The 22934-nt window shown below is 59.4% G+C and overlaps 1 protein-coding gene across 3 annotated transcripts in view; it reads left to right on the top strand.

Moving 5' to 3' along the window:
• CEP170B (centrosomal protein 170B) overlaps positions 1-17297 on the top strand; it is a 30764-nt gene extending 13467 nt beyond the window's left edge. The window contains exons 5-19 of one of the 3 annotated variants that reach the window (XM_032267599.1): positions 128-186; positions 1914-2052; positions 4033-4137; positions 4338-4808; positions 5130-5848; positions 6197-6370; positions 7135-7225; positions 7353-9056; positions 10683-10821; positions 13538-13697; positions 14089-14232; positions 14332-14420; positions 14866-14959; positions 15118-15169; positions 15292-17297. In XM_032267599.1, coding sequence (XP_032123490.1) covers positions 128-186; positions 1914-2052; positions 4033-4137; positions 4338-4808; positions 5130-5848; positions 6197-6370; positions 7135-7225; positions 7353-9056; positions 10683-10821; positions 13538-13697; positions 14089-14232; positions 14332-14420; positions 14866-14959; positions 15118-15169; positions 15292-15539 — 4388 coding nt within the window. In that variant the 3' untranslated portion in view covers positions 15540-17297. Of the gene's footprint in view, positions 1-127; positions 187-1913; positions 2053-4032; positions 4138-4337; positions 4809-5129; positions 5849-6196; positions 6371-7134; positions 7226-7352; positions 9057-10589; positions 10822-13537; positions 13698-14088; positions 14233-14331; positions 14425-14865; positions 14960-15117; positions 15170-15291 lie in introns of those variants that run through there. The other 2 variants (XM_032267598.1, XM_032267600.1) reach the window with 2 other exon arrangements.
• The last annotated feature ends 5637 nt before the right edge of the window (positions 17298-22934 follow it).

Raw genomic sequence — 22934 nt, 5'->3', positions numbered from 1 at the left:
GAGAAGAAGGGGGCCCCTCCTCTGCCTGACTCAATGGGCCCTTGAGCTGGTGCACCTGTTGCTGTGTGTGGACTTCAGCGCAGGCTCTTGGCTTTTCTGCTCTGTGTTCACCTTAATGCGCATCCACATTCCAACATGTATGTGCTGGAGCGGGTGCAGCACCGGGTTCCGGAGGAGGCGCTCAAGGTCAGTGCTGGCCACGCCCGGGGGTCATCCTCCCCACGAGGGCTCAGCCGCCCCATCGTCCCCTCCATGCTCCCACTTCCATCTCCTCAGCAAACATTCTCCGGGCCTCGTGGGCGCCATGAGTCAGGCCAGCCTGTCCTGCCCTGCCAGATGGTCCAGTCTGGCAGGTGGGAAGGTATTCATTACCCCCAGCCTGCTGCAGTGACAAGATGGCAGGGACACTGGGGCGTGGGCACCACTGTTGTGGATGCAGCAGGACTGGGACTCTGGGAGGGGCCTGGGAGGAGGCACACTGCATGGTCAGCCTACTGGAGCTCCTGGACTTTCTGAACTGCGGTGTGGGGCGCTGGCAGGTTCAGCTCTGGCCCACAGAACAAGCAGCTCGTTGGGTGTGTCGGGTGGCCAGAGCCGCAGAGGCCACAGGGCTCACCCTGCAGGAGGGTGCAGCGGGGCTGAGGCGGGGGCAGGAGCCTACCTGGGAGCAGGGGGCCCCATTCAGAGGGCTAGGAGGGTATAGAGCCCCTGAGCCCCCCAGCATCTTTTTGGGGGTGTCTCTCAGGTTAAGGAGTTTTGGGGCCTCATAAAGGGCTTTAGATTGATTCTCTGACATTACAGTTATTTGCAGTCTTTGAAGCTGAAGGGATTAAGGGTCTCTAGACAGAGTGTTAGGGTCTCTGAGGCTGGGGAAATGTGGTTTCTCTGTGAGTGAGATATTTAGGGTTCCTTAGGCTCAGGGGATTTGAGGATCTACGTGTTAGAGGATTTGGCGTTCCTCTGAGTGAAGGGATTTGAGTTCTCTGGAGCTGAGGTACTTTGGGGTCTCATGCTGAGGGGATTAAGTTCCTCCAGGTTAGAGATTTGAAGTCCTTCAAGGTGGCGGGATTTGGGGTCACTTCAGGCTGAGAGGATTTGTTGCTTCTCAGGGTGAGGGGATCTGAGGTCTCCCAGGCTGAAATGTGAAGGTCTTAGACTGAGGGTTTGTAAGGGTTTCACACTACACGGCCAAGGCCCCCCGAGTTCCTGTCAGTCTCTCCGCTCTCCTCCCACGCTGCCCACCCTGGCCAGGTGCCCTCTTGGAGCCCCTCGGGAGGTAAAAACTGCCCCCAGCATATTGATGAGGCCGCCATGGGGGTGGCCAGAGGCAGGAAGGAGGGGTGCTGATGGCTGATGATGGCAGCCTTCAGGGATGGGCATCCTTGAGGGTCCTTTCCCCCGTGTGCTGAGGACACACACGGCCAGGGCTCCTGTGCGGGCATGAGGGTCCTGGGTGGGAGGAGTGTTTCCTCTCCCTCGATTCGTGGAGCACAGATTCAGGGCCCTGATCAGAGCTCCCCAGTAGCCCTGTGTTGCCGGGTGCTTAGCCCATTCCTCAGATGGTCTCTGAGCAGCACAAGGCCCCCCAGCCTGCCAGGGGCAGGGCCCAAGGGAGCCAGGTTCTGTCTGATGGCACAAGCAGCCCTGCTGCCACCCCAGGGCCCCCATTCTGATGACCTCGGCCTGTTGTGCCCTGCCCCACCCAAGCAAGCCCCTGCTTCCCCTGGAAGCTGCCCCACCTCAGGCTTGAGCTGAACCCCGAGCTGTGTGACCCAGGCAGGCTCAGGCTTTGTTTGCTCTTTTGGGGTTGGGGGGGCGTTAGGGAGAGCTTGTGACATGCAAAGTCATACCTGGGACCTCTGGATGGATGGATAGCTGGGCCCCGTCCCTTGCCCCGTCTGGCCTGCCCACAGCACGAGAAGTACACAAGCCAGCTGCAGGTGAGCGTAAAGGGCTCGGCGCCCAAGAGGAGCGAGGCAGTGCCGGAGCACACGCCGTACTGCGAAGCCTCGAACCCCAGGCCGGAGAAGGGGGACCGGAGACCAGGAACAGGTAGGCCCAGGCAGTGCGGATAGGGTGAGCACACAGGGCCACTGTCAGGCCCTCTGCCCTGCACCTGCCTCCCTGCACCCTTACCCGTGCCACACATGCCCGTGAATACCCACACCCTCACCCACTGCACTCACCTACCTCTGTAGGCCTCACCCCGTCCCCACCTGCCCATACTCTCACTGTTGTACACACACCTGCCCGTGCACACGCCCGGCTCAGCCCTGTGCACACCTACCTGTGCGTGCCTGCACCCCTTGGGCCACCAGCTGGGCACCCTGTGTCCCCAGTGGTGAGAGGCAGGTGTTGGGGTGTGCAGCTATGCCCCCTGACATCAGGCATTTGGACTCGATTCTACAGAGGACAGAGCCAGCAGGGCTCAGGGGTTGGTGGTGTCCAGTGAGACCTGGTCTGTGCCTTTGCAGTCAGTGTGGCAGGTGGGCAGACGTCTGGGAGGAAGGCAGCCGCTGCACAGGTCTGGTAGGCACAAGCGGGAGGTGTGGAGCTGAGAGCAAGAAAGGGCCTGGCTGAGTGTGGGCGGTCGGGATGGGGGTCCAAGCCTGAGGCCCCAGTGTAGGACTCAGGTTCTGGTTAGACGGGTGTATCCGGGGATCAGGCTCTCTGCTCCCACCTTGGTCCAGAAAGGGTTACCTACCTGCCCCCAGCTTTGGCCCCATGTCCGCCGTGTTCCCAGCATCACCCACACATCCACGTTGTGCTGCCACGCAGCTGCTGGTGTTGGGTCGGGATACAGGTCCTCCCAGAACGGAAGCCCACTGGGGACTAAAGCTTTCCAGAAAGCCACCTGAGCTCCCCAGAGCACCTGTCAGCTTTCAGGCTGTGAAGCACGTGCAGCTGGTGACAGCTAGTGCAGAGCTGTCCCAGAGGTCATGACAGGTGCAGCCAGCTGGGCAGCCTGCCTCCTTGGCTCCTTTAGAGCAGGGGCAGCACATTTTGGGGGCCGAGGAGGGGCTAAGGGCCAGCAGCAGATGGGGGACTGCCTGGTAATAGATGCCCCTGCCTCAGCAGCCCCTGGGTGTGATCCTGGGTCAAGAGTGAGTCCCCAGGGAGGGGTAGGCATGTGTGACACATCTCGGGGTCCCTGCATCTCCAGCACAGTGTGCACCTGGCTTCTGACAGGTGACTGGCCTCAGATCCTCTGGCCGCCCAGCAGTGTAAGCAGCTGGGGACTGTGACGCAGAGGCCCACTGGGCTCTGGCAAGGGTGGAGAGAGCATGGGCGGGGGCCCAGGAAGGAGACTGTGGGCATGAGGGCCAGTGCTCTGACCTGAGGGCACTGAAGACTGCTTCTGCTCACCGCTGCCCTCAGGAAGGGCGGGCTGCCAGCTTCTCAGTGGGTCAGAAGTCAGATTCCATCTGAAATACACAATTTTACTTCTGATCATTAAGGCAAACAAAGTAAAATGCCGCAGGGACCATGTAGACTGCCGTTGCCACCCACCCTCAGGGCCACCCGTTTGTGGCCTGAACCATTTACCAAGTGTTGGAGGTGGCTGGCCCCAGGTGTGGGCTCCTCCTGGCCTCTTGCCCTCTGTTGGATAAGCACTGGGCTCAGAAGCCTGGGGCAGGGCTGCAGAGATTTGCTGCCCCAGTATGGGGCTGCTGGCCCCCCCCACCCTGCCCCAGGGGATGAGCCTCTGAGCACATCAGAGGGGAGGGAGGAGGGGCCAGGCGGGGGGGGGGGGGGGGGGGGGGGGGGGGGGGGAGGGGCCAGGTACACTGGAGCCTCTGAGCACATTGTAGGGGAGGGAGGGACCAGGCAGGGAGGGGCCAGTGAGCAAGCCCGGGACTCAGGATAGTCAACATTCTCCACAGAGGCAGGGCCCTGGGCTGCCACAGGGCCGTGCTGGGAGATGACGCTGGGGCCTGCCCCAGAGTCCAGCCTCTCCTGGGGTGCCAGTTCTCTGCCTTTCACATTGGGAGCCCCAGCAACACTGAATCTGAACTCTCGCTCCCTCCACAGAGGCAGCTTCTTACCGCACGCCCCTGTACGGGCAGCCCTCCTGGTGGGGTGAGGACGATGGTGGCACGCTGCCTGACACCCAGCGCCAGGGAGAGCCATATCCAGGTTGGTCTTGGGGCCAGGCTGGTGAGACCCTGAGGGCTCCCAGAGGGTAGTGTGTGAAGGGGACGGCCTGGGCTTGAGGAGCCCACTCTGGGGGACATGGGACTCTCTTCCCTTCTTGGGTGGAGTGGATGGTCTCGGCTGAGGAGGATGGTGGCAGCTGGCTGTCCTGAGGCCAGTCTGAGGACCTCTTCCCACTCCAGAACGTCCCAAGGGGCCAGTGCAGCAGGAGGGGGAGCTCGACGGCTTCCGTGCCCCTGTTGAGCCTCAGGGCTGTACCTTCCGACGGGAGCCCAGCTACTTCGAGATCCCCACGAAGGAGACCCCGCAGCTGTCTCGGTCCACTGAAGTGCCGGCACACGAGATGCCCACGAAAGATGCGGAGGCGGGTGGGGGCGGAGCGGCCCCCGTGGTGCAGAGCCACGCCTCCTTCACCATCGAGTTTGATGACTGTAGCCCCGGCAAGATGAAGATCAAGGACCATATCACCAAGTTCTCCCTGCGCCAGCGGCGCCCGGGCAAGGAGGCCACACCTGGCGAGATGGTGTCGGCTGAGACCAAGGTGGCCGACTGGCTGGTGCAGAATGACCCGAGCCTGCTGCACCGGGCCGGCCCTGGGGACGACCGCCACAGCACCAAGAGCGACCTGCCCATCCACACTCGCACCCTGAAGGGTGAGTGCCCAGTGGATGGCCCTGCCAGTCCCGAGATAGGCAGGGGACTGGGTGTCGGCTGGGTCTGCATGCCTGCCATGCTGAGGGGCCGTTCAGCTGAGGTGACTTCTGCCTTTCAGTTAATTGCTTAGGAGCCGCCCACCTGGTCAGGGGTCTGGCCCTTGAGCGCCTTCCTGTTGCACGTCTTCTCTGCCCCGTGTGGGGGCCCTGAGTGCTGGGCTGCTCTGCCAACTCTCAGGCATGGGGGGATGAGGCTGCCTGAGACCCACTGCCGTTTCCTTTCTGTCAGCCTGACAAGGTGGGGCTCCCTGTCTTCCCCAGGCCACAAGCACGAGGACGGCACGCAGAGCGACTCAGAGGACCCCCTGGCCAAGGCGGCTTCGGCGGCCGGGGTGCCCTTGGAGGCTGGTGGGGAGCAGGTACGGTTGCAGAGGCAGATCAAGCGGGACCCCCAGGAGCTACTGCATAACCAGCAGGCCTTTGTCATCGAGTTCTTCGACGAGGACACGCCCCGAAAGAAGCGCTCTCAGTCCTTCACGCACACCCCGTCCGGGGACCCCAAGGCCGACAAGCGCCGTGGCCCCACAACGGCTGACAGGGACCGCCCCAGTGTCCCAGCCCCAGTCCAGGCGGGGGGCCGCAGCTCGGGGCCACAGAGGGCTGGCTCGCTCAAGCGGGAGAAGACAGAAGAGCGGCTGGGCAGCCCCTCCCCCGCCTCCCGGACCCCTGCCCGCCCCTTTGGTAGCGTGGGACGCCGCTCCCGCCTAGCCCAGGACTTCATGGCCCAGTGTCTGCGGGAGAGCTCCCCGGCCGCCCGGCCCAGCCCTGAGAAGGTTCCTCCGATGCTGCCCGCTTCCCTGACACCCCGTGGGGCCAGCCCTGTGGGCCTCCCGACCCCACCGCCCACCCCCGCTGACCCCCAACTGACCAAGGCACGGAAACAGGAGGAGGACGACAGCCTCAGTGATGCGGGGACGTACACCATCGAGACCGAGGCTCAGGACACGGAGGTGGAGGAGGCCCGGAAGATGATCGACCAGGTGCGGCCAGCGAGAGCCCTCGTGGGGAAGAAGGAGTGGGGAGGTGAGGCCAGGGCGGACGTTGTCCTGCTCCAGCCCAGCTCTGACTCCTGCATCTGGCCCAGCCAGGCAGGAGGGCACCTGGTGTGCTGCCCACAGCCCCGCCCCTCGCCTTCCCAGGGCACCGCCGGATGAGTCTGTATCCCAGCCAGCATGCTCCACTGACGGCCAGGCTGCACGTCCCGGCCACCAGCCACTCTGGTCAACCAGGTCCCTGTTCTCCTGGTGGCCTGGGGGTGGCCGGTCAGTGGAGGGTGGGGAGGTGGGCTTTTCTGACCCTCCATGCCTGGGACCATTTCCTCTTGGCAGGTCTTTGGGGTGTTGGAGTCCCCTGAACTCTGCAGGGCATCTTCGGCCACCTTTCGCCCAGTCATCAGAGGGGACAGAGATGAGTCTGGTGACGGGGGCATGGCCCAGCGGATGGCCCTGCTGCAGGAGTTTGCCTCCCGGCCACTGGGTACAGCCCCTCAGGCAGAGCACCAGGTACAAGCCCAGACAACCAGCCCTAGGAGGGGCTGGGCAGGAAGAGGGCAGCGTCCAGGCCGGGCCTGTGGTCAGGGGGCCCCTCAAGGGGCGAGACTGGACTTTCCTCTGAGGGACACATTCACCTGGAGGGTGGGCTGGGGCTTCCATGAGAAGGGATTGGGGCCAGGTGACCCAGAGTCGATTTGAGGTCCTGGGCAAACGGGGTCCGAGGTCAGGACAGGGCCATGGCTGCCCTGCCATCCTGGAACTGAGCTCCATGAGGCTGCCTGGGTTGGGCAGGCAGGATTATGCCAGAGCAAGTCCAGGTGAGGCAACTGGACCCCTGGCTGCCTTGGCAGGGGCATGCTCGTTCACGCAGTAGGTCCAGGGTGGTGTGCATGCCCGGAGCTGCTGTTGGGGGCTGCCTGGATGCCCCTCCTGTGCCCTGGACGCCCCTTCTGTACCCTGGACGCCCCTCCTGTGCCCTGGACGCCCCTCCTGTTCCCTGGATGCCCCTCCTGTTCCCTGGACGCCCCTCCTGTGCCCTGATGCCCCTCCTGTGCCCTGGACTCCCCTCCTGTGCCCTGGCGCCCCTCCTGTGCCCTGGACGCCCCTCCTGTGCCCTGGACTCCCCTCCTGTTCCCTGGCGCCCCTCCTGTGCCCTGGTGCCCCTCCTGTGCCCTGGCGCCCCTCCTGTTCCTTGGCACTGGTCCTGTGCTCTGGTACCCATTGCTCCTCACTGTGGGGCTTGCCTGGAAACTCTCCCACCCTTCTCTCCACAGGGCCTCCCAGTGCCAGGCTCCCCTGGGGGTCAGAAGTGGGTGTCCCGCTGGGCCAGCCTGGCTGACAGCTACTCAGACCCTGGCCTCACAGGTGAGTGGCTCCAGTGCTGGGCAGGAACAGGGGTCAGGCCACTGACCACAGACACAGGCTGCATCTTCCTGTACTGGAGGGCCTTCAGACCAGCGGCCCTCTAACCAGCTGCTTTTGTGCTCCACAGAAGATGGCCTGGGACGTAGAGGCGGGGAGCCTGAGGGGGCCCTGCCTACACGCACGCGGCGACGTCTCCCTCAGCTGCCCAGCGAGAGGGCCGACAGCCCTGTGGGCCCCGAGAGCAGCAGGAGGAGCGGGCCTGGGCCACCGGAGCCAGGCGTCGAGCAGGCCAGCCGCCTCTTGGGCCAGGAGGAGTTGGACCCTGACAGCCTCAGTGATGCCAGTGGGTCAGATGGGGGCCGAGGCCCTGAGCCAGGGGTGGAGCCACAGGACAGCAGACGCAGGAGCCCCCAGGAGGGGTCCACGTGGAGCAGGGGTCGGCGCTCGTCAAGGGCCCCTGGGGAGCCAACTCCAGCTTCTTTCTTCATCGGGGACCAGAATGGGGATGCTGTGTTACCTAGGAAACCACTTGTGGCTCCAGGGGATGGGGAGGGCCCAGGGCGGGCAGCTCAGCCCAGCCCCCCAGCACGGGATGGTGTCTATGTCAGTGCCAATGGGAGAATGGTCATCCAACTGCGGCCTGGACAGTCCCCAGAGCCTGACAGTCCTGCCCCTGTCTTTCTCCGGCAAGAGAGCTTTATTAAGGAGCCGGCCAGTGGTCCCCCAGCGCCTGGCAAGCCCCCCCACATACCCAGCCACCCGCTTCTACAGGATCTGGCAGCTACCCGGGCCGCACGCATGGACTTCCATTCCCAGGACACCCACCTGATCTTGAAGGAGACTGAGACGGCCCTGGCGGCCCTGGAGGCCCGGCTGCTCTCCAGTTCTGCAGATGCCGAGTGTGAGGGGGGCAGTGCCCCAAGGCCGCCGGATGATGCCCTGTCAGGGGACTCGGATGTGGACACTGCCAGCACAGTCAGCTTGCGCAGTGGCAAGAGTGGGCCCAGCCCCACCACCCCCCAGGCCCTACAGCCACAGAAGGAGATGTCGCCATCCCCACCGGCTGCACAGGACCCAGGAGGCACCGCCCTGGGCAGTGCCCATGAGCAGCCCTTGGAGAGGCAGCGTCGCCCACTCGGCCCGATGGACATGGGCTGTGGAGAGCCGGTGCGGCGCTCGGCCATACGGCGTGGCCACAGGCCCCGAGGGTCCCTGGACTGGCTCAGTGAGGAGCGTGGCTCTGTCCTCACCCACCCACCCAGCTCAGATGTGACGGCCTCCAACCATGAAACCCCTGAGGCCACAGGGGCAGGACGGCTAGGGTCTCGCCGGAAGCCAGCGGCCCCACCGCCATCTCTGGCTGCTCGGGAGGAGCAGAACCGCGGCTCAGCCAGTTCCCAGAAGGGGCCACAGGCCTTGACCCGCTCTAATAGTCTGTCCACCCCTCGCCCCACACGGGCCTCCCGGCTGAGGCGGGCCCGGCTCGGGGATGCTTCAGACACTGAAGCTGCGGACAGTGAGCGGGGGTCCCTGGGCAACCCTGAGCCTGCGTGCCGGCCAGCTGCTGAGCAGGCCAAGAAGCTGTCGCGCTTGGACATCCTGGCCATGCCCCGGAAGCGGGCTGGCTCCTTCACAGGGACTAGTGACCCCGAGGCAGCCCCTGCCCGCACCAGCTTCTCTGGCCGCAGCGTGGAGTTGTGCTGTGCCAGCCGCAAGCCCACCATGGCCGAAGCACGGGCTGTCGCCAAGAAGGCTGCTGCCACAGCCACCAGCACAGGTCCCCGCCAGCCCTTCAGCAGGGCCCGCTCGGGCAGTGCCCGATACACCTCCAGTGAGTGTCAGGGCGGGTGGGAGGCCAGGGCCAAGGCAGAGCCACCAGTGGGTCTGCAGCGTCCTGGATGCCAGCTGAGTGCTGGCCACGTGCCCCTGGTCCTGGCACGAGAGGAGCCTCTGTTCCCAAAGCTAGGGTGGGTGGGTTGCTAGACTCATGCACACACACGTGCATGGGCCGAGGGCAGGGCCCGCATTCCCCTGGTGTGGGCAGAACACCCTGACTGTCTCTGGCATGGAGAGGTGCCTTCCATCCCTCAGGGTGGGCCTCAGGGCCCCAAAGCCCAGGCTGACCCTCCCCACTCTTCCCGTACTCTTGGCTCAGGCTCCTGGTGGTGTGGGATCCCCACGCCATCTGCCAGTGGGCCTGGGGCCTGGGGCCTGGGGAGGGCTCTCCCAGGGATGTCTGCCACAGCCCGATGGCTCAGTGAAGAGGGCCAGGTACACCTGTGCCCTCTGCTGGTAGCTGCTGTAACACCCTGCTGAGCCTGCAGGCCCTGTAGCCAGGGAGGGAGGGAGGGCTGTGAGCAGAGCCCCGCCCCACCCCCAGGTCTGTGGGCACAGTAAGCAGGAATAGGGCGCTGCGGCTGCCAGAGCTGGCCTCCTACCTGGGGTGGCCCAACGTCCGCGTCTGCAGAGTGGGGTCCACCCCACCTGCCAGGGGAGCCGAGCTGTCCTGCGAGTGAATTGGTTTGAGGCCAAGATGCTGCTGCTACTGCCTTCTGCCCTACGCCCCCACCCATCCACCCACCCCCGATCCCAGCAGAGCCTCCTCCCTGACTCCCAGCATCCTCTACAGCCCCGCCAGGACTGCTGGCCGCATGGAGCAGGCCCTGCACGTGGTGGAGGCTGAGGCAGCATTCGCTGGAGGAAGGCGTGGGGCAGGGCCGAGGGCCACCCTGCTTGGTAGAGCCTGCTGCCCCTCCCCCACGTGGTGCACTGGTGATGTGCTGCCCCAGCCTGCAGCTCGCCAGCGTCCTCTCTTGCAGTGTGGGCACGCAGCTGCTGCTGGGCTCAGAGCAGGGGCTGGTGAGGAGGCCAGGACTCTGCCCGGGAGAGGCCGAACCTGAAGCATCGGGTCTGACAAACTGAAGCAGGCACCGAGAGGGGCCGCAGTGGCCTTGCTCAGGCTCTGACTGCTCCTCGCCTGCCTGTGTGGTCCAGCACAGGCTGTAGCAGGTGCTGGTGGGGAGGTTTACTCTGGTTTGGGGTCTGCCAGGTACTGCTTTTCTGCCACTTGTGAGGGGTTTCCCACCCAGTCCAGTGCAGACTGCGCCCGGGACACAGCCGCTGGCCTCTGAGCCCCAGGCCGCCTTTCCTGCATGTGCCCTGGGCTGGTGGGGCCTTGTGGCCCCTGGAGCTCAGCAGCTGTTGGTGCTTCAGTGAAGGGCTGCTGGGTGGGGGCACCAGCCTCAACGCTGTCCAGCTGCACAGTGCTGAGCCCTCACCCAGAGGGACCCTAGGACCACTGCAGGGTGCTGAGTGCTGCTTTGTTCTGTTCTTCCTTGCTTTTGAAACCAATTCACTCACCAAGACACGCGTCGCCGGCAGCAGGGTTCGGATTACACGTCCACCTCCGAGGAGGAGTACGGCTCCCCCAAACACACACGCTCCCATACCTCAACAGCCACTCAGACCCCGAGGGCTGGCAGCTCCACCCGGGCCTGTTCCCGGGCTCCTGGCTCCCGGGACACAGACGACGATGAGGAGGAGGCTGACCCTTATGGTTTCATCGTGCAGACAGCAGACATTGCGGAGATTGCCAGGTGAGCAGTCCATTCAGAGTGAATCCACTGGGTGCTGCCTCTTGGGTGAGAGCACCCAAGGGCAGGGACCAGGCTGGGAGCTCCCTGCTTGAGTGGATAGATGGGGCAGATGGATGGATGGATGCATGGCTGGATGGCTGTCTGGCTAGATGGATGGATGGATGGACAGGGGGTAGGTGGGTAGGTGGGTAGATGGATAGGTTGCTGGATGGGTGGATGGCTGGATGAATAGGTAGGTGGGTGGATGGATGGATGGATGGGCGGATGGATGCGTGGACGGATACATAGGTTGATTGGTGCATGGATGAATAAGTGGATGGATGAATGGATGGGTGGAGGTTGGGTGGGTGGATAGAAGGATGGACGGAAAGGGTGGGTGGTGAATGGATGGGTAGATGGGTGGATAGATGAATAGGTAGATGGAAGGGAGAAGTTGGGGGGTGGATGGAAAGCTGGATAGAAGGATGGATGGAAAGGTTGGGTGAATGGATGGGTAGATGAATAGGTGGATGGATGATGGGAGAGGTTGGGGGTAGATGGATGGATGAGTAGATGGGTGGATAGATGAATAGGTAGATGGATGGGAGAAGTTGGGGGTGGGTGGATGGATGGAAAGGTTGGTGGGTGGGTGAGTGGATGGGTGAGTAGATGAATAGGTGGATGGATGATGGGAGAGGTTGGAGGTGGATGGATGGATAGATGGGTAGGTAAATAGGTGGATGTGTGGAAAGGTTGGTGGGTGAATGGGTGGATAGATGAATAGGTAGATGGATGGGAGAGGTTGGGGGTAGATGGATGGATGGGTAGATGGGTGGGAGAGATTGGTGGGTGGGTGGATGGGTAAGTGGGTGGGGTGGGTGGGTGAGGGGGTGCAGATCTTCCCCGGAGGTGAGACCTCCAGTACAAGGAGGGCCTCCTCGAAGGTTTCATTAGAAATGAACTCCCTCACATGGTCATTCACTAACGGGGCCCTCTCCAGGCCGGGCACTGGGAGAATGGGGTAGGAAGATGGGTGGAAGTGAGAGTGGTTTTTGCCAAGCAGTGGTCAGTACTGCCAAAGCAGGCCCTCAAAGGCTGTGGGGCAGGCAGGGGAGGTCCCAGGTCCCGGGGCAGGCAGGGGAGGTCCCAGGTCCCAGGGCAGCAGGTGTTTGTGGCAGAGGGTGCTGAGCTTGAAGCCCATGAGGCACCTGGAAGGGGGTGACCAGCAGCAGGCAGCCCTTAACGAGTGGCCCATGCTGGGATGGAGGCTCAGGCACTTGAGGCTGTGAGCAACATGAGGTTGATGGGGAAGACGTGGGGGGCTTGGAAGGAAGGGGACTAGGGACAGGGCTCTTGGGATGCCTGAGGTATTGGAAGGAGTGTAGGGAAGAAACCTGTCGTCAGCTGAGGAAGTGGGTATGGGCCTGGGGCTCTGGACAGAGACATTGCCCCTGGGTGAGAAGGGGGTGGGGGCTCCAGGCCTGAGGGCAGAGAAAGGAAGGGGACATGGGGGGCCCATGTGGGTTTCTTAAGTTCTCTCCCTCCCACGGTGGGTGAGCTGGAGCATGCGATGTGCTTGGGTTGGAAGGCCAGGGAGTGCTGGGCGGGGGCCCCGAGGGCCAGGGGCAGGCACCAAGGCAGGGGCACGTGTCAGTTGGTGTCATCCGGAGGTGGAGGGATGGCTTCCATGTTTTGTCTTGATGTGGGAGGGTGGACCCAGCTGGGACCCAGTCCTGAGTAGGGCCAGGGCAGCCTGTGGGCTGCACAAGGCCAGCCGGGCAGAGGGCACTGAGGCTCTCTCCAGTCAGGCCAGTGTCCAGCGAGGGCTGTTGCGCCCTGGAGATAGGGGCGGGGGTGGTCCTCAGAGTGGCCTGTTCCTTGGGTGACTGCTGATGTGGGGTGCTGAGGAGGCTTGGGGTGGGGCCTGTCCTCATGAGGATGGGTGGTTGCCAGTGACAGTGACGCTCAGGCCTGGGCTGAAAGCCTACGTGGGGTCGGACCTGCTGGTGTCCCAGGTGCTTACAGGGCCGGCAGGATGGCGACGAGCTGTGCACTCCATCAAGGACTGGTGGCTGCTCCTGGCCCTGGCAGGCCCCTGTCTTCGCTGGGAAGTGTCTGTTACCTCAGGAGGGTGGAGGCCTGTGCCTTCTCGGCACATCCTAGGTGGGCTGAGCCGGGTGCTAGGCTGAGCTGCCTTAGGCCTCACTGCCCTGCAAGGGGTCCCCTGCCTTTCTGGATCTGCCTGCCCCACCCTCTGACCAGCCCCCACCCTCAGCGTGAGGAGTGCCAGGCTCTAGCTGCTGTGACCTCAGCCCCATACTCCCTTCCTTGCCTCGGTTTCTCTGCCTGCAGAGCTGGGTGCCCATGGCACCCACCGTCCTGTGGCTGAGTCCCATCCATGCTATTCGGGCCCCGCAGCTGTGATGCTGGCCCTGCGGGCAGGAGAGGGAGGATGTGTGGCCTGCCCTGAGACAGTGGGGGTCTCTGTTTGTCAGACTCTGTCCCAGCCCCCAACCATCCCTCCTCGTGGCTGTGGGAAGTTGGGCCTCCCCATGGGGCCATGGCCAGTGCCTGTTATGGGTAGGCCAGTGTTTGGGGCCAGGCTGGGGAGCGCCTCCCCCAGGCCCCACCTCTGGCCAGCAGCTACCTGGGACCTGGGAGGGGCTTTGAGGCCTGTCTGGCCCCTGCTGCCCCAGCTTCCTCATGCAGAACCTGCCATCTTTCCTTCCGGCTGCAGGCTGAGCCAGACACTGGTGAAGGACGTGGCCATCCTGGCACGGGAGATCCACGATGTGGCCGGGGATGGTGACGCACTGAGCTCCTCGGGGCCTGCCCACAGCTCCTCCCTCAGCAACATGCCCAGCACCCCTGCCTCAACCATCTCTGCCCGGGAGGAGGTAAGCCCCAGGCTTTCTGAGGCCCCTGTGCCAGAGCCACCCTCGAAGAGGATCAGGCCAGGCCCCTACAGCCCTTTGCACACCTTGGCTGAGGCCCTGCTGCACATCCCCACTTGGCAAGAAGAGCGTGTCCCCCTGGGTCAGCTCCCCAGTCAGCCACCCGGAGAGCTCGAGGTCTGGGGAGCTCTTGGCGCCCAAGTCAGGCATGACTGTGCCATCGTCCACAGCACAGTTGCCTCCACGGTGGGTTGGGGGCGCAGGACGGACCCTGTGCAGACCGAAGGTGGGTGTGCTCCGTCCACCTGCCCAGCCAGAGCAGGGAAATGCAGCTGGCCGCAGACTGGTGGGAGCCTCCGCCCAGGCCCCACAGTGCCCACCCTCCCTCTCACAGCTGGTGCAGCGCATCCCCGAGGCCAGCCTCAACTTCCAGAAGGTGCCACCTGGCTCGCTGAACTCTCGGGACTTTGACCAGAACATGAACAACAGCTGTGAGGATGCCCTGGCCAATAAGACGCGGCCTCGGAACCGAGAGGAGGCAGGGCGCCCAATGCCGCCAAAGAGCTGGGTGTCTGGGGTAGGGCACAGGGGCGGGGTCCTCGAGGGCGAGGGCCGAGCTGATGCCAAGCTCTTGCAGGTGATCTTCGATAACCTGATGCTGAACCCGGTGTCCCAGCTGTCGCAGGCCATCCGTGAGAACACAGAGCACCTTGCCGAGAAGATGAAGTGAGTCAGCTTCCCGGCGTGGGTGGACGCCCAGGCACCAGCACGCTCCGTGAGCTGAGACTCAGGCCTGGCTGACTCCCTCAAGGGCAGCGGTCGCATGGGTACACTTGTGTGCACCTGAGCAGCCAGCCCTTCCGTGTGTATGCGGCTCCCAGTGGGCAGACCCTGAACTGAGGAGCCAGCACCTCCAGGGCTGCCCTTCCCCCCACTGCCCTCATCCCAGGCCGAGCCCTTCCCACTGCCCAGAGTCAGGCACAGATGGGACTTTGGTGCCTGTCAGCCCAGGTCATGCATCAGGCCTCAGTTTCTCCCTTAGGCCCAGGTGGGGTGGGCCTAACGGGGAAACTGAGGCCTCACCGTGGCAGGGGAGGTCTGGGAGACTCGCCCCTCAGGTCTGTCATCCCCGTCCTTGTCCCCCATTTCTGCTTCTCCCCACCTTGGACAGGATCCTCTTTCAGAACACAGGGAGAGCCTGGGAGGACCTGGAAGCCAGAATCAACGCCGAGAACGAGGTGCCCATCCTGAAGACGTCTAACAAGGTGAGCACCAGGGCCCCACACCCCCAGGACTGCCCCCAGCCAGCCTGGTTTTGCCTGGCTGGCCCCAGACCGTGTCCCAGCTCCTGTACACAGAGCCCCAAGGCAGGGCTGTGGCCCCTCAGAAGTCAGCTCCACCCCGCTTCTCGCCACATTTCCAGGAAATCAGCTCCATCCTGAAGGAACTGAGGCGGGTACAGAAGCAGCTGGAAGGTGAGTGTGGCCCAAGCCCAGGGCACCGAGGGAGGCTGGCAGGACCTTGTGGGGAACCCTGAATCATGGGGTGGGAGCCGGTGAGCGGGGTCCGCAGCCTCACCCTCCCTCCTGACCTCTAGTTATCAATGCCATCGTGGACCCCAGCGGGAGCCTGGACCTGCTCACAGGAAACAGGGGCTCGGCTGGCTCTGTGCAGCCGGGGCTGGGGAAGGGCCGCATGGCTGCCCAGAGCCCACCTTCGCCTGCCTCCACTGAGGCCCTGCTGCCAACCCTGCCCCTGAGGAGTTTCCCACAGCGGGCCAGCTGTGGGCCCCCCAGCCTCCCGGACCCCACCTTCCTTCCTGATGCTGAGAGGTTCCTGATCTAGGCCCCGAACCTGGCCAGGCCGGCCTCCTGTGCGTGCACGTCCGCCTCCTGCCTGCCGCACAGTCGCCTGCCTGGCCGCAGGTGGTTCTCCCTGAAGACCCCCACACGTGCCATATCCCCATGGGCGGGTGCGTCCCATGCCCTTGCCCCCTCGTCAGCTCCCAGCCAGCACCCTACTTGCCCTGTCCGGCCCCGTGGCCGCCCCCTCTCCCTGCCCTGCCCCCTACAGGCCTCTGGGCCCAGCTCCTGGCCTGGCTGCTGCCAAGGTCAAGCCCTCAAGGGCATTACCCCCCCCATTCACTGTTATTTTTGTCTTTAGCTTTAAAGGAAAGAGTTGTTGGTGCCATTGTGGGTGCCCCCTCCAGGCCTGACTGGCCCCGCCAGACCCTAACCTGCCATGTCCTTTTGTGCTGGCCTGCAGCCAGGCAGAGGAAAAGAGGTCGGCTGTGGAGTCATTTGGTGCCAAGCATGGAGCTGGGGCAGGCTCACCTGTTCCTGGGACTAAGATGGCAGGGCACTTGCCCTGGTGGCTCCCACCTAACCCCAGGCCTTTCACAGGCAGGGGCCTCACTGCTTCCAACCTTTGGTGCCAACACAGTTGCCAAACCCATTGACCTTGGGGCTGCCCGTGGAGCCCTACGGTGTGGGCCTGGGGCTGGCTGAGAGCTGGGTCGTGCACACAGGTGCAGACGCCACCATGCACACAGCTAGTCCAGGCACGCCTCCGTGCTGCACCATGAGGACTGCAGGGATGTCCCTGAGGGCTGTGGGCCTCTGCACTTGGGCTTCTAAGGGCCTGGGGACAGCTGGGTACATGGCAGCCCTTCAGATGGGGTGAGCACACGACCAAAGTGACTGGAAGCTCCCAGCTTGGCCTGCACAACACGTCCTTCCCCTTTGGCTTCACGCCATCAGGCATCAAGTGGGCATGGGGGCAGGGAGGGCCCCAGAACTGTTGTTTTCTCAGGATTCTTTCAGCTGGGAACATGTCAGGTGAGCAGAGCTTGGCCCCTCTGCTGCAGCCCCTCCTGGGGCAGCCCGTGTTGCTGGAGCCTCTAAGCCAAAGAGCCCATTGGCTGTGGTTGGTGGGGGTGGGAGTGGGGGGTGTCCCACCTGGCGTGGGACTGGCGTGGGTGAGCTCCACGCCCTGCCTGGCATTGGTACGAGAATTGGACCTGGACAGGGCCCAGCTGCTGGGGGAGTGGTGCTGGGGACCGGAGACTGGAAGCGGGCGGTGTGTGTCCTCTGTTTACTTTTAGCTGATCTGGGGTTGGGTGCACAAGTTCTGTGCTTCTGAGCCCTGTGGCCCACCTGATGTTTACGTGTGTTGGGGGGGGTGGGGGTGGCAGGTGTCCCCACCTGGTCCCCGCCCCAAGAGCCTGCTGTCTGTATGGAGGAGGTGCTAGTTAGCCCACCACTGCATGCCCCACAGTTGCCCGCCCCACAGTTGCCCGCCCCGCCTGCCCCTGGACACGAATTGGTCACTTTTCATCCACGTCTCCTTCCCACTCCAGCCCCACCCCTCGGCAGTGGCTGTGTGATTTTAAATTCACAAGTTCCTGCCCCTCCCCATGCTGAGCTCCTTCGTTACCCCCTTCTAGCCCTGCCTGGGGACTGGTCAGTTGTTTGCCGGGTTTCTCAGAGGGTTCACTGTACTTTCGTTCTCAGGTGGTCTTGTGGCTTTTGGAAAATGGTTATTTTATATGATTTGTCATGGAATTTGTTCTAATAAATCATTCTTCTATCACATGGCAGCATGCCAGCGCCTGTCACCTTGGCCTTGCTTCTCTATCCAGGGTGTTTGGGGTGGGTGGGGCCCCACAAGAGGATGCACCAGGGTAGGCTGCAGTTAAGAGATGCTGCCAGCAGGGGGCAGCCTGGGCTAGAAAGCAACAAAATTTCCAGATGTTTACTCCTAAAAAAGAGAAAAGAGCTAATTGATGAAAACTATTCCATGAGACAGCATCCAAGAGCACTGTTTAAAACTGTGCTCATTCTGCATAAATATAGGCAGTGGGCACACACACAGTCGCCATGTGGTGAACGCCACCACCCTCCCAGTTCCTTCTCCCTGTTAGGACTTTGGAGGACACCTGCTGCTCGTCATGGCACTGATGCGCTGTCGGGCTGCCAGGCAGCAGCTCAGGTCCTCAGTGCGGCTGACCTCGAGACCCTGGTGGGAGTAGCAGGGTGGGCTTCTCACCTCGGCAGCCCAGTGCTCTGGCTGCCACGAGCCTCTCAACTCTCCACTCCTCATGATGGCCGTGGAGAGAACATCACCAGATGTTCCTGGGTGGACTGCCTTTATGATGCCACCCTCCCCCGCCCTTGGGATATATCTGAGTTAGCAAGGTGGTGGTTGAGCCGAGCAACCCACCAAAAACGTGAGGACACGTTTCACAGGCCTCGTGTGGCCACCGGGGGCCTCCACGCCCTGCCTCACCATCTGAGCCATGCGAGTGCCACTCCCGGGGCCATGCTTGAGGCGGTCACTGCTGGCCTGGCCCCCTTCAGCGAGGACTGTGGGTGGGGCTGGGTAGTGAGACCTTAGTCCTGGCAGCAGATCCCTGAGGGCCTTCTGAGGGGTCCCTCAGCGGGCCTTCCTGGAGACCCGGGACCTGCTGGAAAGTCAGCCTGAGCAGACACCCCAGCGCCCGTGGCTGCAGGAGGGCAGAGGGGCACCAGCCCTAGGGTGGAGCTGGGCCTGAGGGGCCACTGGGTGGTGATTTGGTGGGCTCAACAGTCCAGGCCCTCCCCTAAGGAGTGTGAGCTTCTCTTGTTTCTTGTCTAGTCAGGTCAGAGGGAGGAGGGCTTTGACTGGGAGTGAGGGCACGGGAGGCATGGATGGTGGATGGGCCATGTGGAAAGGAAGGAGCAAACCTGTGGGAGCCTGAAGGGACTGGGTCCCCAGTGGAGGGGCAGAGAGGGCCGAGGACATGCCCAGGTCCTGGCCCAAGTGGCCCAGATGTGGGGACAGTGAGTGAGATGACAATCAGAGAAAGCAGTCACGGAGCCGGAGTTGGGGAGAGAAATCCCCGCAGGCAGCGGGAGCCTGTGGCTCAGGGCCTGCCTTGGGTCTTGGGTCATTTGCAAGAGTGAGTGAAACACGTAGTTTGTGTCCAATTAATCTTGCTAGTGACAAGTACAAGCAACCATTAGACAGAATTAAGCGCACACCTTTTCCATGCAAAAATTAATGGCTTTTTTTCAGAAAAATTTTTCAGAAAAATTAAATGGCCAAACATTCAAATTATGCCCAAGAAAAGACAAACTTTTTAAACTCTCAAATATAAAATTCTGCTTAAAATAAAATTTTAATGAGAAGACTGTCATGGTTTAGCTTGAAGAACTTAAAATCACGCCATAGGCCGTTTCTGCTTTTGGCGGGAGGGACAGGGATACGGGCTGGATTTGCCTTCTCACCTTGAACAAGGAGAAAATGACATGTGAAACGGCAGTTTTCAGACAGTGGACAGCAGGCGGCACAGAAAGAAATGAGGTGAGCCCGCCTGCCTCCTTTGCTCAAGGCATGGCTTGCAGGCCAAAGCGCGCGGAGCGGCTCCCATGGAGTGTGGTGATGTTGCCGCGTTGAGGTCCAGATCAGAGTTCAGGGAGGCAAAGGCAACTGGAATTTGCAGAATGAGGCAGCAACGGGGAGAGGACAGCACACGGAGCCCCAGTGACAGCAGAGGACTCCCTGCACACATGCAAGGAAGCCAGGTGAGGCAGGAAAACCACCAGCAGAATGCTGGAGTCGATCACGCCTTGGACGTGATACAGGCCTGGGAATGCTGGCACGCCCGGGGTGCCAGGCTCGTGGGGGTGAAAGGTGCCAGAATGCTGGGGGTGAAAGGCTCGTGGTGCACAGGACGCTGGACGGTCCTTAGAAGGGAACTGCCCCTGGGTAGGGCCGGATCAGCCCACAGCCCTGCCTCTCCTCCTGCAGCAAAGCGCGCCTCTGATTTTCTCACTGTTTGAGGTGAGAGGGCAAACCCATCCTGTATCCCTGTCCCTCATGGCCTGAAGCAGAAGTGACCTGTGGCATAAGTTTAAGTTCTTCCTTAAACTATAAATCATAAGAGAATTTCCTCTTGTTTTTGGAGAAAGAGTCTCGCTGAGTACAGTGTGCTCTCGGCTCACTGCAACCTTCCTCTCCTGGGTTCAAGCGATTCTCCTGCTTCAGCCTCCTAAGTATCTGGGATTATAGGTGTGCGCTAAATTTTGTATTTGTAGTACAGACGGAGGTTTGCCATGCTGGCCAGGCTGGTCTCAAACTCCTGACCTCAGGCGATCCACCTGCCTCAGCCTCCCAAAGTGCTGGGATTACAGGCATGAACCACCATGCCTGGCCGGGAGTTTCTTAATAAATTGGGCTACCTGAAAACTAAGAACATCTATTCACCCAAAGACATCTTAAAGAGAGTGAAAAGGACAAATAATTTGGACTCAAAATGTATAACTATTATAAGCCAGACAAAAAAGATAGGCAACTCAATAAAAAGCAGGGAAAGTGAACAGATGCTCCAGGAGGGCGTCCACGCGGCCAGACACCTTCCTGAAAACATGCCACCTATCGTTTGTCAAAAAAGAGAAGTGCAAACTGAAACCATAACGAAATATAACCGTATCTGCCGAGACAGCTGAAACGAGAATCCTTGGCATGGCAAGTCCGAGTATAGTGTGTCAACCATTTTGGAAAAAGCGGCAGAATTTACCAGCACTGTACATATGCCTACCTAGGACCCAGCAGTTCCACTTCCAGCTTTATGCCGAAGAGAAATACGTGCATTCAGTCCTTAAAAGGCATGTCCAAGACTGCTCATAGCAGCTGTGTTGGTAGAATCTCCCCACAGAAAGCAAACTCATGGGCCTTGACAATGAATGGATACATAACGTCTGGTATGTTTGTGCCCTGGGCTAGGACATTGCAAGTGAAAAAAAAATAACCACATTTCGTAACACATGGATGACTCTCCAGATAACACAATGGGCAACAGACTCCAGACACCAAAGTCTACATGCCGTAGGATTTCAAAAATAGGTAAAAGCGATCTATGACAGCAGAAGTCACAACACTGGTCACCTTTTGGGGGGAAGGTATTAACTACGATATTCAAGGAAATGTCCTCCCTCTGTCTCGGAGAAAAAAAAAAATGCCAGGTGTGGTGGCTCACACCTGTAATCCCAGGCTTCTAGGTCATAGATGGATTTAGGGATTTTCTGGTTCCCAGTTGGTTGAAAGAATTATCTAAAGACCTGGAATCAGGCTGGGAGCAGTGGCTCATGTCTGTAATCCCAGCACTTTGGGAGGCTGAGGCAGGTGGATCACCTGAGGTCAGGAGTTCGAGACCAGCCTGACCTGGTGAAACCCTGTCTCTACTAAAAATACAAAAAAATTGCAGAATGTGGTGGCAGGTGTCTGTAGTCCCAGCTACTCTGGAGGCTGAGGCACAAGAATCACTTGAACCTGAGAGGCGGAGGTTGCCGTGAGCCGAGATCTCACCACCGCACTCCAGCCAGGCAAGAGAGCAAGACTCTGTCTCCAAAAATAAAATAAATAAATTCATTTTCCATACAGATGTATGTTATACTGCAATACAAATTTGAAAAAAATAAGAATAGAAAATATCTAATAGCATCAAAATGTTCCTAACATCCTCTTGTCTTTCTCGTCTCTGCGGGAGCTGCTGACGCCATTTTCACTCCTGATGGCAGTGATTTGTGCCTTTTCTCTGTCTTGTTCAGTCTTCCTGTGGTTTGCCAGTTTCAATATGCTTTTCATAAAACCAACGTTTTGGTTTTATCTATTTTCTGTGATCTGTTTACTGTTTTCTCTTTCATTAATTTCTCCTGTTCGGTTTAATTTTGTTTGTTAGCTTTTCTCCTTTCTTCCCTGTCTGAGAGTTTTCTTCTTCTTTCCTTCCTTTGTGACATGGACAGTCACTGATTTTTCTGCTAATCTTCTTTTCTACTATACAGATTTAAGCCTATACATTTCCTTCTAAACTTAATTTTAGCTGATCTCATAAAGTGTATATATTTTCACGACTATTTAGGTAAAAAAATTTCTAGTGTTTTGTGATTTATTTCTTGGTCTGTCAGTTATTTAGATGTGTGTTGTTAAATTACCGAACATTTGGGAATTTTCTGGTTATTCTTTTGTTATTAATTTGTAGCCTCTTTTCACTATGGTCAGAATATATACTTAAAATTATTTTAGTCACTTGAAATGTACAGACAAAGCTTTATGACTGAGTATATGGACAAGTTTGATAATTGTTAAATATTCCCTTCCAATTCTTTTTGGAGAGGTGTTGTTTTTTGTCAATTCGACCAACTTCATGATTTATGTTCAAATCATCTACTATATCCGTATGAATTTCTTCCATCTGCTTATTCTGCTGCTTACTGAAAGGACTGTGTTAAAGTCACCACCATGGTAGCAGGTCTCTTTGTTTCTCTTTTTGGTTCTGTAAGTTTGTATTTTGTTTCATTTTATTGTGTTTTTTGAGACAGAGTCTCACTCTGTCGCCTAGGCTGGAGTGTAGTGGTGCAATCTCGGCTCACGGCAACTTCTGCCTCCTGGGTTCAAGCCATTCTCCTGCCTCAGCCTCCCGAGTAATTGAGCTTACAGGCACCTGCCACCAGGCCTGACCTAGAAGTTTTTCTTCATGTATTTCAAAGCTATGTTATTAGGTATATACAATTTAGAATTATTAACTTCCTGGTTGATGAGACCTTTTATCATTATAAAGTCTTTTTTATCTCTAGTTTTATTTTTTTTAATCTGAAGTCCATTTTGTCTCATATTATTATAGTTATGTCAGCTTTTTTTCTAGTTAATGTTATGATTTATCTTTTTCCATCCTTTTTATTTATTTACTTACTTAAACCAACTCATTTCAAAGAATTTCTGTCCTTTTAACCAACTTTGGTGGGGCTTGTTTAAAAATATTCAGTCTGACAATATTTCTTTTAATTGGAGTATTTTAGTATACCTCTGTTATATTTATCAATGTATTTAGGTTTAAATCTGCTATATTACATTTGCCATTCTTTTTTTTCTCCCTATTTTTCTTTTTCTTTCCTTTTTTTTTTTTTGAGACAGAGTCTCACTCTGTTGCCTAAGCTGGAGTGCAGTGGCTCAATCTTGGCTGACTGCAACCTCCGCTTCCTGGGTTCAAGTGATTCTCTTGCCTCAGCCTCCTGAGTAGCTGGGACTACAGGCATGTGCCACCATGCCCAGCTAAATTTTTTTGTGTGTGTAATTTTAGTAGAGACGAGATTTCGCCATGTTGGTCAGGCTAGTCTCAAACTCCTGACCTCAAATGATCCACCAGCCTCAGCCTCCCAAAGTGTTGGAACTGTAAATGTGAGCCACTGCGTCCTGTCCTTC

Source organism: Sapajus apella, unplaced genomic scaffold (genome assembly GCF_009761245.1).
Source record: "Sapajus apella isolate SASKATOON/1434 unplaced genomic scaffold, GSC_monkey_1.0 scaffold170, whole genome shotgun sequence".
Taxonomy (NCBI): domain Eukaryota; kingdom Metazoa; phylum Chordata; class Mammalia; order Primates; family Cebidae; genus Sapajus; species Sapajus apella.
Note: the sequence above shows the minus strand (reverse complement) of the source record. Positions and strands in the feature narration are given on the sequence as shown.